General features: G+C 37.5%; 1 protein-coding gene across 1 annotated transcript in view; it reads left to right on the top strand.

The window, feature by feature from the left end:
- Nucleotides 1–16,375, top strand: part of GPR126 (G protein-coupled receptor 126) — a 108,380-nt gene that overhangs the window by 77,571 nt on the left and 14,434 nt on the right. The window contains exons 14-20 of the mRNA XM_009882305.1: nt 1,572–1,712; nt 5,961–6,077; nt 7,200–7,245; nt 9,040–9,146; nt 11,941–12,068; nt 13,436–13,704; nt 15,268–15,382. Of these exons, the coding sequence (XP_009880607.1) occupies nt 1,572–1,712; nt 5,961–6,077; nt 7,200–7,245; nt 9,040–9,146; nt 11,941–12,068; nt 13,436–13,704; nt 15,268–15,382 (923 nt within the window). The remainder of the gene's footprint in view (nt 1–1,571; nt 1,713–5,960; nt 6,078–7,199; nt 7,246–9,039; nt 9,147–11,940; nt 12,069–13,435; nt 13,705–15,267; nt 15,383–16,375) is intronic.

Below are 16,375 nucleotides of genomic sequence, written 5' to 3' on the forward strand. Positions count from 1 at the left end.
TCTCAGGCTTTCACATTTCCAACAGCTGATTGAGAATTCTTAGCATCCTTCCTACCAGAAAAGTCTTCAGCAGCTGTGGTCACCGTTTATATTTTCCATACCTATCAGGAAAGATTCGTGTTCTCCCTGCTGGAGGGAGATTCCCTTGTGAAAGCCCAGGTTTTTCACCAGTGATGTGGTGATCTATCCCAGGCTCAGCAGGGAGCATTAAACTCTTCAAGCTGTATGTCAGAATGTTTCCAGATTTTATTTCATATTTTTTTCTTAAAGTAGATATCAAGAAAAGGTATCCATGGCAATTTGGAAAGATTCTATTTCAGTCCCCTGTGTCTTTATGTTTCTTGCCAAACCTTTGACTAAGTTAGCTTTTGGTGATTCATATTATTAAATTGTTCCTGTAATATATCCTTGCTTCTTTATAGAAGCCTCTTCCAGTCTATTTGCAGACAATACCTAATGGGACATCTTTATCACACACACACTTTCTGTTTAACGTGGTAGAATTATCCTTTGAAAGCCTTTTATTCAACTGCATTCAGCCCTGTCAGGAGATATCTCTGAAGCACTTCTTACCAATTTCCGAGGATGCCTGTTATTTACAGTAACTCAGTGAAAATTTAGAAGTTAAATAAATCTTTCGGTAACCTATGGCCTTTAACTTTCTGTTAGCTAATTGTGCTTTTAGAATCATGCAACTGATCATGAGAGGCATAAATACATGACCAAGTTGCCTCTGGAGAAGTCAGGAGTGTGAATTTCCGTATCTCACAGTAAAATTCTTGAACGCTTTTACTATAGAGCCACTGTGAGATGTCTTGCTCCCCTTCCTTTGATGGATGGTACACCTTGAATATGCCATGGTAGGAGAACGTGCAGTTGTAGAGCTGCTTGCTACCTGGTAGCTAACGAAATACAAGTTTGCATCCTCATCTATTTCTTGCCAACTTGTTACCTCCCTGTGCTACAGAGGGCTTTCAGCTGTCTGACACCTTGCCAGTATAGATTAAGCTTATATTGATGGCAGAAAGTGTCTTTCTTGTGCTACGTAGCATGGTAAATATAAAAAGGTGTCACTAATCGTTATTTTTAAATCTCCCTTCTGTAACAGAGAAATGAGGAAAAACTCGTAAGAGAATTAATTCTTATGTGCAGATCAAGCCAAATAATACAGCTCAAGAAAGAAGGATTCAGAGTGTATTTTTCAGTTCTCAACATTGTTTGGTATGAGGAAAAGTATCTTGAAGGTTACTGGAAATTATGATGACTGCCATTATTGCCATCTCATTATTTCCAAATCATCATTATAGCAGTGGAGGAGTTTGTTTGTTTGTTTTGTCTTATACCTTTCTGTAGCAGAAGGCTGATCTCATGCTGGAAGGGTGGGAAAACCTCATAAGCCTTTTTTTTATTTATTTATTGCATCAACTCTTACAGAGGTACAGGCGAGATTAGTGTTGATTGATTCTAGTCCCATGTTTAGGTATCTTTGTGTAAGGGTGTGAACACAGTTATGGGCAATGGATGGTTTGGTTTTTGTTTGAACATGTTCTTCTGTTGTTTTTATTTAACAGATAGATTTTGACAAGGATCAGACAAATGCCTTCGCTTCTGTTGTTCTGCCACCAAGTTTACTGAAGAATTTAAGTCAAGATGAGTTTGAAGTTATATCCAGGGCTCAATTTACTTTCTTCAACAAAAATGGTCTTTTTCAGGTAAACTTTAATGTGTTTGAAGTCATTTCAGTTAGAGTGAGTCAAAGGCAGCTGCTAAAAGTTTCCTGTAGTGTAATCATTTTACAGCATCTCATGAGTTATAGAATGAGGTGATAGCAGATGTAGAGACAGTGTTGTGTTCCGAGTGACAAAATAGCCGAAGTGCCCAGTTGAATTAAAGTCAGTGGTTTGACTGCAAATTCCTGTCACATTTAAGATAAACTTTTTCTCAGGGTAATCTATGGAAAACCTGGACATGAGCTGACAATGTGTGCTCGCAGCCCAGAAGGCCAACCGTATCCTGGGCTGCATCAAAAGAAGTGTGGCAAGCAGGTTGAGGGGGGCTATTCTGCCCCTCTACTCTGCTCTGGTGAGACCCCACCTGGAGTACTGCATCCAGCTCTGGAGCCCTCAGCACAGGAAAGACGTGGACCTGTTGGAGCAGGTCCAGAGGAGGGCCGTGAGAATGATGAGAGGGCTGGAGCACCTCTCCTCTGAAGACAGACTGAGAGAGCTGGGGTTGTTCAGCCTGGAGAAGAGAAGGCTCCAGGGTGACCTTATTGCAGCCTTTCAGTACTTAAAGGGGGCCTATAGGAAAGACATGGACAAACATTTTAGTAGTGCCCATTGCAACAGGACAAGGGGTAATGGTTTTAAACTAGAAGAGGGTAGATTCAGGTAAGATAGAAGGAAGACATTTTTTACAATGAAGGTGGTGAGACAGTGGAACAGGTTGCCCAGAGAGGTGGTAGATGTCCCATCCCTGGAAACATTCAAGGTCAGGTTAGACGGGCCTCTGAGCAACCTGATCTAGTTGAAGATGTCCCTGCTCATCGCAGAGGGGTTGGACTAGATGACCTTTAAAGGTCTCTTCCAACCCAAACTATTCTATGATTCTAAAAAAATGGATTCCAGCTGCATATAATCAGAGTAAAGTAGCAAAGCCTCTTAAAGGGTATAACATCTGTTAAAATGCATTAATGTAGGTCCTTGATGTTCAGTGGAACCAGGTTCTTTTCTATCAGAAGGGAATTTGGCCTAGAACACCGCCAATTACTCTTTCTTTCTCTTTTACTTAAAAGAGTTGGTTGGCACTCGTATCCAGCTGACTACTTATATTCAGTTGGAACTCTGGGCTAATGGTCATCGGCCAGAGAACATTTGTTTCTATACATACTATTCTTCTTTTCATATATGTCTTCTCATAAGCACACTGTATTTTAATATTGAAGAAGGATAATAATACTTGTACCTGAAAACCAAAGGGACTCAGGTAGATTTGTTGTGGTTTTTTTTTCCTTTGGGTTCCATCACATGGTAATTATAAATACTTCCTGTGTGGTAGATGCCAAAAAAATTAGGAAGAATTTGCAGCTTGGAAAAAAACAACTAAAAACATACCTATTTTGAAAAAAAAAAGAAAGAGTTAATTAAGAAGGAAACATTGTTTCATAGTGAACTGTAGACTGAGCCTCAGAAGACTTGAGGTTGTTTTCCCACTAGTATTTCAAGTGACCTTTGGCTTTTGTGCATCCGCAGAATTCTGTAGTATTGTATTGTCCCTATATTATCGTTTTTATTGGCAGTGTATTCAGATTCTTCAGATAATCTGGGCAAGAAAATACCCATGACCCTCAGTTGCCTTCTGAAATACACCCTAAAGTATCTTTAACTATTTAAAATAGTCTTCATTTTAAGCCTGCTTCTGAGAAAAACAGGATGGATATATATAAAATAAAGAAACCAGAATAATACAGATGTAGGCTTGTCATAATGGCATAAAATCATATAAAGACAGAATGTGTCCTTTAATGGTACTAGAATGTGTTTCTAAGTGATACTTTATAAGTCATTAAAAAGAAAAAAAAACAGGAAAATTTGCATCTAAATTTGCAACTAGAATTCCCTCAATTTTTTGTGTGTTTTTCAAACTATTCATAGGTGACATGTTCAAAACAATTAATTAAAAATATATAAAACTCACATTTTAGTAAGTCTAAAAGTAAAGTCTAAAAAAAAAGTTTAAAAATAAAGTCTAAAAAGAAATTGATCCACATGCCAAGTCAAACCCAATAAATTTATCCATTAGTATAAAAGTATTTCACAAATATATTTATTCCAATTGCAATTTAAAAAATCGCAGTGCTATTAGCCATATTTCTTATAAGTATTCAACATAACAGTGAAACACCATACTTTACAGCATTGGAGTTTTTGTAATTGCAACAGAGAGAATGCTGCTAAGTTTTATCTTGTCATTCATGAAAATGTGATGGTTACATTACACAGAACACTATATGAAAAACTGATGTAAGATATTCAGGGTGGGACTAATTTCAACAAAGGTAGGTGCTTTCAATGTACACACCTACGCCTGAACTGTTGTCCATAAGCTGCCTTCAAAGCCAGTTGGTGGAAAAGAGTGGACACCATTGAGGTGTGACACATCTCATCCCCGTGCAGGAGTAGGCATCAGTTCCCCAAACAAAGGAGCCTAGCGCAGTTTGAGACACCCCAAAGTACTGTACTGCTGGCCAACAGATGTGACAATGAACCTGTAAGAGATGTGAGAACTCCTGCAGTAGCAGCTGGAGACTGGGCAGGATACCTTAAAGCCTCTAAAATAGGCACTTATTTGGAGGCAACCCATGTTCAACCTAGATGTATAGAATAGGTACAATGGATTATGCACTGGATGTGCCATTTCATTGACTATGTTAAGAAACCCTAGAATGGCTACTTCAGTTCTAGATGTCTTTTTACATGTCTAAAGTTAGGTTGGAAGGATCCCACCCTCATGAGTTCTCAGGCCATGAAAATATTGTACAAATATGATAAATATATGAATTGTAATGATTGTCTAGACTAGTCCAGTTTTCTGTCATTGATGAGCCTCAGCATTGCTTGCCTTTGTACCTCTGTATATTTTAATGGCTACAAGCTTCCCTCTAACTTTAGCTGAGCACAGCCTTATAGGCAAATAAGCAGTTATCTGTATTTTACTTTAACGTACACACATTGTTTCTATTCCTTTCTAAAGACAAGCAAGAGTATATCAAATTGCTTACCCTAAAGAGACCATCTGATATTTATTTCTAGGGTTTTTTTATCTGATAGAGACAGAACCCACTGAAAGCCATAGAAAACTGTCGAAAGGCTTTCATGGACTGTGGGTCAGATGTTGAAAGTTAGGTGGTAGCCAAGAGATTTTCTTTCATTTGAATGCTTAAGAGCAGTCTATAATACTGCATTTTCATTCCTCTGCAATTTTTAAGTTTTTAGGAAATTATGTCACAAAGCTTCTGTAAAATCTGAAGTACTGTGTTTGAAAACTCTTGGCTATGGTTCTTTGGAAATGAAATATTCTTCTCAGGATAACATGCACTTAATAACTGAAGCTATTCTGTCTCTCATGAGTGCTGGGATCTCATGAGCCCAGTGCTGAGCTGATACCTAACATCTTGTCAGACTAACAAAACCCCTGTACTGAAGAACTGAGGAGCATTCAGGAGTCTGGCAGCCCGGATTTTTGTAGGGTAAGTGAGTGGCAATAGACTTTGTTTCACCTAAGATCTACCACAGGCAGTGACCAAGCTTTCCAGCTTCCCATAAGGCCAACCAGACAAATAGCTATGCAGGCTTCAATGGAATTTTATCAAAAGAAAATAGCATTTCCAAAGCACTTCCATTTTAATAAATCATCAGTTTCCAAGGAAAAATGTCTTCTGGAAAATTCTCAACCTGCTACGATTTCACTGCAGGATAGAAATGGCATTGCTTGGTGATAAAGTCAGTCTTCCACTTGAATTCTCACCAAGTAAGACTTTGTAGAAAATATTATATCTTACATTATGTAACGTTGCTTCAAATTTATTTACTACTTTTTAGTCATTCTTTGTAAGATAGAGGATGATTTAGCAACTATACACAGAAAACAGGTTATTCTCCAAAAACTTTGCATCTACTAAAGAGGATGGCATTGACAATAAGATAAGAAAGCTAGTTCGTTCTCGTTTATGGAAATGAACTAATCATATCATGGGTTTTTATCTGCTGCATTGTTTGAGTTATAATTTTGTTGGCATCATTTGATTTTATAAACATAATATTCTTATGTTGCGTGATCAAAAGTGTAGAAATGCTGACAACTTATTTATTCTGGCATGCTGCAAAAATGAAACTGTGTACTCTGGCTTTTATGTTAGGTGCTGTGTAAGCATTTATTATATTTTTCTGAATCTTTCAAAGGATGCAGAAAATCCTGCCAATTTGACCAGTTTTGTGGTGGCATGCAGTATTGGAAACATAACCATTCAGGATCTTCAGGATTATGTGAAGGTTACAATTAAGCATACTAAAATTCAGGTAAGACAAGACTGATTATTCAGACAAACAGTCATGCATATTATATATAGTAAAGCCTGAGTATATAGCCTGATTGATTTGGATGGATTTTGAGTAAGAACATAAACTTAAATGGAAAAAAAACCCGCTAAAATAAAAGCAAGTAGCAAAAGTAAAAAGAAATAACCTCTCCCATCCTGACACATTTCTACTCCATTCATGATCTAACATTTATCTGAAAGATTATTGATTCTATCACTTAGAGGCAATTTCTGTGCCAATAACTGCAGGCAAAATCTCTGTTCATGACCATGTTCATGAGCAGTGACACAATTTATTACACTGAAACTTTAGAATGACTTAAATTCTTTGATCAAACATTAATTGCTTTGTTAATAGTTCCCCAAGTTATTTTGTTGTTATGTGGTTTTCAGCAAAGGAAGAATGGACAGAACCACATAATTAAAGGATGACTGCAATTAGTTTAGGGAAATACAGACCAAATGCAACCTTTTGGCACATACTGTTTCAGTTAAAAAACATGTGAGCCTGACTTTTCTCAGACATGTTGTCAGCAAAAGAGACAATAGCACTAGAAAAGTTCAGAAAGAAGATGTTAAAACGCAATACCTAAGTAAAATACTTATGCAATGAGAACCTGGTTTGTAATTTTCACAGTTCAATTAACTTTATCTTGCATTTCATAATAATGATTATTTTAAGGTCAGTCAAAACAACCTCCACTTAGGTTCATCAGCCCTTTGCACATTTTCAAGGCCAGTTACATAGAGGATTCACTGAGAAGTCCTAAGGAGGCGATCGGTAAAAAGTATTTAGATTCTGTAAAGGCATCATACTCGTGAATATCTTTAGTGAGACAATAAAACTTCATTATTGTGAGGATGTGGAAAGGGAAAGGTGCAGAGGAACAGTGCTCTAGATTTTATAGTCTGGGCAGATCTCTCTTTCTGGCAGAATAAGTTCTAATTTGATACTAGACAAAATTTCAAGAATCCAAATGGTACTTATTCTTCAGCTTATTATATGAAAAGATATGTAGTAAAACATCTGTTGTGAATGTAAATGTTGATGAGATTTATGTCTGAAGAGGTATACAGAGTCTACTTTTCCATGTGTTCTTAGGAAGATCCTAAGCCTACCTGTGTCTTCTGGGATATGAACAAAAACGGTAAGTATAAAAATACTGTAATTTCTTTTATGTCGGGAATACACGTGTCTAAGTTTTAAAATCAGTCACAGTCTTGGCCATTTTGCTTCTTAATCAGTCCTTGCAGAACTAGAATATGTCTTTAGACTGTATCATTTCTTCTGGTTAGTACAGTTGCTTGTAACAATGATGTTAAATACTCTTTTAAATTTTTTTTATGTAAATTTGTTTGACATTTTAAATTTGTAAATTATTTCTATATCTGATAGCCTTTTTTCACTGATCTGTCTGTATGTGCAAAGTAAATAGGAAAGCTACTCAGACACATGAATAGTTCTTAGCCATGCTTTTAACTGGTCATTTTTAAAATGCTGGGTTATTTAATTGTTAGATTGTGCCTGTCACAAAAGTTACGCTGTTTTGTTTTTTTTTTTTTCCATGGAAGAAGGAACTATATTGCACAAACTTCATCCACCTTTTAGGTGGATGACAGTCAGATGATGAGGTCCTGTATGGAGACACACATTAACAAGGCAGCATTTTAACCCATTCTTCATTGCTACTGCCTAACCTAACCTAACTGCATCACCTAACTGTGATGTTACACTCAGGGCCTTCATCCCTTGCACAGACAAAGCCATTCTCTGGAATGCCTTTCCAGATCCTTCTATTTTAGAGGTCACTACTGAGATGCTACTCTTCCTTACAATGAAACAGATAGAGCGAAGAAATAACTGTCCTTAGCAGTAAGACTTCAGTTGGAGGGGTTTAGTACAGAGAGTCTTGCAAGAAATAAAATTTACCATCCAAAGTTGTACTTGAAAGCAGGAAATTCAGACAGAAGAACTGAGGAGAACACAGAAGGATAAAAAAGAGCCAAAAAAAAAAAAAAAAAGAATCTAGTTAGGAAGCTAAACTTAAGAAGCACATCAAAGGAGAAACACACAGGGAGGAAACTATTCTCAGTGGCTGCTTGAGTGGGAGAGTTTTAAGTGGTTTTGGAAGTTCTTCATAGTCTAGTGAGAGATTCTGTCTTGAATTTGAGGTAAATTTATAGGGCCAGTCAGATAATTTGCTGGATTTTGCCCGGAGTTGTGCAAAAATGTCTTTAAGGGTTCAGACAGTATGAACTATTTCACAAAATCAGTTCATATTTTAGCAGGGAAAAATGAAAGGAGAAGAAATCAGAAATACCAATTTTACTTTTTAATGTTTAATTTTTAAAATTAAAATCCTCCTACTTATTTTTCAGAATAGCCTTTTCAGGTGGGGCGAGTAGGGGATAGTTTACTTCATGTGTTTTCTTAAGGCCACAAAGGATAATTGGGATTATCCACTCAGACCTTCTGCACTACACGGTGAAGAGAGGAAAGGCGGGACCCTGTGCTCTTGGGCCATAAATGCTTTCGTGTGCCTGGGGATATATAAGTAGGAGGGAGGCAGGTGCAGACATCACATCAGTGTGGTAAAAGGGAGTTCTAAAACCATCTTATTGTTGGGCAAAACTAAGGTGTGTCAATCCACACAGTAGGTCTTATTCACCCCTCATTAACCAAAAAGCTCTCTACCTTTGTTATAGATCTCCATCTATTGCTTCTGCTCAATAGGCTATTACTGGGACACTCATCTGGTGTGATTCTCCGTAGAAACAAGGAAATCTGACACTTGCTTCTTTCTTTATTGTTTTTAATGTTCACTCATTCAATTTGAGAAAGTACTTCTGTATTTGCAGAAGACAAAGTGAGAAATCTGTTTAATAGGGATGGTGATATGAGTTTGCTGGAAGGTGTGGTTTCTCCCATTTCATTTCCACAGATGGCAATGGTGGCTGGAACCCTGCGGGCTGCCAAGTGGATGCAGAGTCCAATGAAAATGAGACAGTTTGCTTATGCAACCACCTCACGCACTTTGGGGTCCTAATGGTAGGCAAACTCACTCTTCACTAAGTTATCTTTCCCAGGAACTGCCATCCAGTTTTTGCCCTGGGTCAAGACAACTCTGATTTTTGTTACTTGGGTTATTCCTTTTGTACATGATTTTTAATAATAATACATCATCTTTCCCCTTATTGTCATGAAGTTATTTTTCATAACAAAACAGCTAATGATAAGGATTCAGGAATGAGGTAATAAATAAAGTTAAGTAATTAAAGTTGTTTATTATTATTATTATGTTCTTTACAAGTGACTAAGTATTATAAAATAAAAAGTAACACATACCTGTAAGAGTATTCTAAATTTAGAAGAGTGCTGTGCCACAAAAGACCTAGACTTCTGAGCGATACCAAAATACAAATAGCATATTATAACATCCAACTTCAAAGCCGAGACATGGCTGGGTGACAAAGTGAGGGACTATAAAACCAAGGCCCAGCACTAACACTTCCACTAGCAAAACAGAACAAAATTGAATTTAATGAGTCCTAAGGTGTAGGGGGTCCCTGTCATTTCCCTTCACAACATAATCTGACAAAAGTTACCTGCAGCTGAGACAGGAGGGTGTAAAAAGAGGGAAGTGAACAAGAAACAGGTCTAGGTAGATTTGAAAATTCAAGATCAGGAAAGCAGGAAGTTGTTTGCAGAAAAAAAAAAAAAAGTAGGAAGAAAAGTTGACGTGCTGTTGTCAGAACAAAAAAGAGAGACTCGTATTCTCAGGGAAAGAAAAATATCCTGCAGTCAGAAAAGCTGCTAGTAAGGATGAAAAGCCAAGGGAGCACAGTAATCGCCCTTCATCCTGAGATTCAAGGGGCTAAATTGCCCCCTGCAAATTTAGGGTGCAACTCTGACAAGATTCATATTTATCTAATGTCAAAGGTATAAAGCAATACCTTTTTTCATGAAATGTGTAAACACGTATTTGCTGTTTTCTTATAAATGGCTTTAATCAGGTTTGGGGATGCCTTGCGGTACAGGCCTTCTCTTGGAAGAAGTCTGCCCTCTGAGGACTGGTACAAAATGTGTAATTCTTACGCTATCAGAGCCTTAAGCAAAGTCTCCAGTCTGAGTGGCTGAGATAGGTAGACCAAAGCCTGTCAGGGAGATGAAAGAGGGAACCATATAAAGCACTTCAGCCTCAGTAGCATCATTCCTCTAGCATTCAGGTGCCTCCAGCAAGTTGAACGTGTGAAGTTTTTTCAAGAGAAAAAAAGATCCCAACATGTAAAAGGTGGAGTACTGCTATTTTTTTTTTTTAATATTTGGTGATTTTTTTACACTCAGTAATGGGCTGAAATGTTTCTTTCCATCTGGAATTAACATTCTTTAGCCTCTAAAACATACTCGAAGGAAAGATGTTTGCTCCTGATCACAGCAATGCTGTGCAAGTATTTGGGTTTTGATTTAACTTTTTGCAATGACATATAGGACTTAACCACACAAGGAATCCGCATGCACTGACTGTTACAGCTTTGGCCTTCCCGAGCCTTCTAAATAGAGCTGCTCTCTTCACGTCATGTTCAGATGTAGATATGAAAAAGCCGCAAGCTTTTTGTCTTTTTGCAAGCTAAATTGTGGTCTTGTTTCACTTTTCATCCTCGAAAGGAGAAAAAAAGGGCTTTCTTTAGAATATATTCAATGAGTCCCTTCTCTTCCCCAAATGCTTTTGTGGCAGGAGGAAATAAGGCAGAAGTTCTTTGAATTTGGGCTGTGTTCCAGTAGATTTTTACACAGTTTTGGCCCTTCCTACTTCTCCATTTGAGTAATCTTTTCTGACTTCAATTTAGATATTATTTTCAAATAACGCTCTCCTTATGTATATAAACAAACCATCATATAAGGTTGGGGACAGGGTGTAAAAAACTGCATACAACACCTTTCTTTTCCTATGAAGAATGGTCTATTTTGCAGCATTTTCTTGGTTTCTTTTTGCTAGATGGTTTTGCTAAGGACAACAGTGACACTGACTGTAGAATGGACACCATTATATGTTAGTATTTGCTCACATTTACTCCACAGTAATATAGATCCAAAAATTCTCATTTTTTCTTGTCGTTAAAGGAAATAACACTGGCATTTATTCTCAGCCAGTACTATGTGGCAATTGCAGTTGGACAGAAAACTTGAAAAAAAAATTCCTCAGAATGTGCCTGCTTCATTTCCAATTTTTTTAAAAATATTGTCTTTGTCACTATTTTTCTGACCAATTCTGTTTATAACTGTAGTTTGCATGTCAAAACAGACCATAAAACCAAAAAGCAATATCTTGCCCTTGGTTTCACCCCTAGACGATTAGCTACATTGACTCTTATGAACTTTTAGTAAGGAGAAGTGATGTCAGAAACTCCCCAGAATGTTGCACATTTCAGTATTAGTACTTTTAAATTACATTTTGAATACACGTTGATCATAAATATCTACATAAAGAGAGTTGTCTACAAGCAACCAAACTAAGAAGTTTGAAAAGAGGAGATTTTTCCAGAAAAGGACATTTGAATTGCTGGTACTGAGTTAAAAGGGTCAGTATCAGGGTCTGTCTATCTGCTGATCCCAGCAGTTATAATACTTAAAGCACAATGTTTTCAAGAGCTACGGGAAGGAAGTGAGAGGTGTAACGACTATAGACTAAATACTCTCAGTAAATATGAACCCTAATGTCAGGGTTATAGTGGTATTGCCAAAGTGCTTTTGAATTTTACTTGACAGATTAACAAGAAATAGAGTTGTGCTCAGAGAAAAGGTGTTTGCTGTAACCGATGCCTCTTCCTCCTCTCTCACATAGGACCTTCAGAGAACCGTTACACAAATAGACCCACAGAATACCAAGGTCCTCACCTTTATCACTTACATAGGCTGTGGAATATCTGCTATATTTTCAGCTGCAACTCTTCTGACATATATTGCATTTGAGTAAGTATTAGTTCTGTGAAAAACATCACAAAGGAGGGACCTGTATGTGATGAATAAAATAAATTAGTTATATGGTTGGTGTGGTTTATTTGTCTAGGAAGGGAAATCTATGTTTAAAAAAAATAGCTGCAAAATCGTGGTTACAATGTTGTAAGTGGAAATCTTTTTCATGGCAATGTAAGCTCAGACTCTTTCCTCCTGTTTTCAACGTGCTGTGCTTCTCAAGCTGGGCAAGAAGGCCAATGTGTCTCAAAGTTTTCTCTTTTGAGAGTACAGTATCCTCTAGATTCTGAACAGATATGTATTATTTTAAAATCCACAACCAGGTTTTTTGTAAAAACAAAACACAACTTGCCTGTGTGAGCAAAAGAAGCCCTAAGTATAAAAAGAAAAATTTCCAACTACAACAATTACATTCTAAAGCCCTTCAGAAGTAAGTGGGAAGAGAAATAAAATGAAGATAAATTGTGAAGCATTGCAACAATTTCAGCAGTGGTCCTACTGAAAAGTGAAAGCGACTCAAGGGAATGCAAAAGTTTTGAAGTGATACAGTTCTGTGAACAGTGAAAAGAGAGAATGAAGTCATGTCAACACAAAGGAACCATTCTGCCTGTAACAGGATAGGACATAGTAGCTGCTGAAGAAGGATAGTTTGCTTGTCGGGAGGAAAAGGGGTTTTCGAGTTCAAAATATCTCCAATGACGGTGTTCCTGTTGCATTACCTATGGTATAACGTTCTGGTCCAAGATGGCAGAAATTGTTAGCTTGCCCCTCAGTTCTTACATTTCAATGTGTATCAGGTAAAAAAGAAAATTGATTTGATCTTCAATCTTCCTAAGATCCTATTATTAAAAAAAAACAACAAAACAACCAAAAACCAAACCAAATCAAACAACAACAACAAAAACAAACAAATAAACGAACAAGCAGAAAACAGCATGCACTGGACAATATATTCCAAAAACTAAGCAGAGATTTATATGTAAAATGATTAGAGACGAGCTTCAGGTCAGCTGTATTTTGAAAGTTTTATTTTCTTCAGTTTTCATTTAAAGTACAAAACACATTGTATTATATTTAATTTGAAAGGTTTTTAATAATAAATCAGCTGCTAAAATATTGTGGCAGTTAATTAGCTCATAAAGGACCCAGGCTAATTGGTGGCTTTCCCCCACCCCATACAGCAGAAGCCTTCAGTGGTATCACACAGAAGTACACATTACTATGCCTTATTGCCAAAAAGGCTTACAGCTAGGAGGGAGAGCCCTGTGCTTTTATTGATACTGTAAACTGGTAAACCCAGCTGCTGTAAGCAGCTTGGGTGATTGAAGCTAATTAATCATATGCACCTGTGTTTCTCTCATTAGGAAGTTGCGAAGAGATTATCCATCCAAAATCCTGATGAATTTGAGCACAGCCCTGCTCTTTCTTAACCTGATCTTCTTGCTTGATGGTTGGATTGCATCATTTGACATAGATGGCCTCTGCATAGCTGTAGCTGCACTTTTGCACTTTTTTCTTCTGGCCACCTTTACGTGGATGGGACTAGAAGCTGTTCATATGTACATCGCTCTAGTGAAAGTATTCAACACCTATATACGGCGATATATACTGAAGTTTTGCATCATTGGCTGGGGTGAGTTCAGCAGATGCAGTATTTACATAGCGTGTATTTTGAAATGATGCTACATAAAAGCTCTCAAATGCAGAGCAGAGCAACAAGAAAATCAGCGTGGCGTTTCCTTCCCCCTGCCGCGGCGTACAGCCAGTCCTCTCTGCCGATGAGTTCCCCGGTATAACTCTGTGCAAACACACCATAACTGGCGCTCTCCACCCAGAGCAGTTCACAGCCTGAGGAGGAGTGGAGCGACCAGATAAACTGGTCTTACTTTACAGAGAGGCCAGAATGGGAGAGGGGAAATGTTAGTGTCATATCAGAGATGGAGGACCGTGGCACACAATGAATTCAGAAACTCTTGCGGTTGCTGCAAAGCCTATGGGGATCCTCATATTGACTTTCAAAAAGCTTTCAATCCAGCTTAAAGTTTCTTGCCAACAAGTACAAAGCCTGTGGCAGAATCAGAAACAACCAACATTTCCTGAGCTTCAGCACAGTGTTTAAACCACAGAGAGATCCTGCCTGCCCTAAGCAGTGTACACGGCAGGACTGAAATGGAAAATGTAATACTGAAAAATAACTGTGGGGCTCAGGCAGCAAGGCCTTTATTCTTTTTTTTTTTTCTATATCAGGAATCTGTGCCTTCTGCCTGAATGCACATATTGTGTTTGAAATAATACAACACAATGCAAAGCCATTAACCTCATGGCTAGAGAACTGACCTCAGTCCAGATGATAATTGATGTCTTTCCATTGGCAACTAGCATCCTCTTTGGCAACCTCAGCAGAGGACAAGGACTGAGTGGTCGGAAAAGCAAATTAACCTCTTCCCCTTTGAATCTGTTTTGTCACAGCAAGGATAAGACATGTAAATAAGGCATGTCAGGAAACCTACATTTGTTTTGTGTGACCTGTACCTCTCTGCCCAGAGTTCTCTTCCGCATAGTTGTCTGTTTTCCAAAAACATTACCTTTACCTTATTATTGAAAAAATATATAGTTTGCTTCATTTTTGGGGGGGACACATAAAGGATATATAATGCTATAGAAAAAGAGAAGACATTTACAGTTGAGAGAAGCAGCAGAGAAATTACAGGTTGAAGTTCATGTTCCCCAGTTCCCCAGCCTAATCAAGTGACATTAGCATCTCTGAAAAAAGAAATCCCTTAAAAAAATCCCAATACCATCCCACAGGTAGATCTCATTTTTGTAATAGTTTGTTAATCTTCTTCTCACTATATTATGAGAGCCTGTGTGCAATTGCAAATTTAACTCTGGGTAATTAAGGGAGATTATTTTACTTTAGTTTCCATATGGCATACTACAATAACATTTTCTACCTTGCAGAATATTATAAGGCTTATTCATTAATGTCCATTAAGTGCTTTGAAAGTTTTATACATTTGTGCTGTTTGAAAAATTGTTTCCTTTTACTTCTCTATGCAGTTTTCTGACATAGAACTACCTCAGGATACTCTGTACTAAAGCAATAGGGACGGAGACATCAATAATTCAGCTTTGCCTGGTGATTTTAGAGGTTTAGGAGATTTGAAAGCAAACTACAAGTTTTCTTGTGTTACAGGTTTTCCAGCTCTGGTGATAGCAATTGTTTTAGCAAGTGCTAATACAAATGCAAGTCATGTTTATGGCAAAGAGTTATATGGCAAAGACGCTAATGGGCAAGGAGGAGATGACTTGTGAGTATTTGTTTTGATCTCTTATAATTTAGCATTTACAATCTGAAAAAAAAAACAACCCAAATTTAACATCAGTCAGATTGCTTTGGAAAAGTCAGAGTTGCATTAAACAAGCAAAGTGGGCAAAATCGTCTTTAAATTACTTGAATCTGAAGTGTGAAGAAGGCAATAAGAAAAATTGGAGGGAAATCCCAGCGCCAGGTACAAAAACTCCTCTGGCAAAGAATAATTCATAAGTTTTTTAATGAAAATAGAATAAAAATACCAGATTTGGTTTATCTTAAATGAAAGTTATATCTTCTAGGTAAAAGCAAAGAAAGAAGTAGTATAAAAATAGTCATCTTTGTAAATAAACCAGCCTTTTGTCAATGTAGTTCAATAGCTTCCTATGTTCTTCGCTTGATGTCCAGATAATAATCCCCAAATGCCAGAATTTTTATATGACTGTTACCTCATTTTCTGTTCCTTACCTGGCAAAGCTTCATCATGATAAATAAAAATGTCATTCTGTATTTTTATTGAAGTATCATGCTAAGCATTCCGGCCATTTGCTGCTAGAGGAATAAGCTAGATCTCTTACATGGCCCACTGTCAAATGGCTGTCTCGAAGGACTACCCATCCTGCTGCTTCTCCAGAGATATATGGGTTCTTCTTTAGCTCAAGTGGCAGAAACTTGAGATTTTGATACTGAAGATCTATGTTTGCCCATTCTGTTACTAAAGCGTCCTGTGCTTCAAACAGATGAAGGTGGTGAAGCTACTCATACTGAGTCTAAACTTCCCACGATGGGATTGCAGTTCCCACAGCTTGTATCTGAGGTCAGATTTCCTTTTTAGTTTTAACTAAAATGTGGTACAACCCTCAGATTTCTGACATGATAATACTATGGGCCATAGTTGCTTAAGATGCCACTGGGCTTCGTCCTATTTACAAACAGAAAATGGACAAAGGTTTCATTTCAAAGTATAGCTCTGCATCAGTGGTATCAGACA

The sequence above is a fragment of the Charadrius vociferus genome, unplaced genomic scaffold (assembly GCF_000708025.1).
Source record: "Charadrius vociferus isolate BGI_N301 unplaced genomic scaffold, ASM70802v2 scaffold13, whole genome shotgun sequence".
Classification (NCBI taxonomy): domain Eukaryota; kingdom Metazoa; phylum Chordata; class Aves; order Charadriiformes; family Charadriidae; genus Charadrius; species Charadrius vociferus.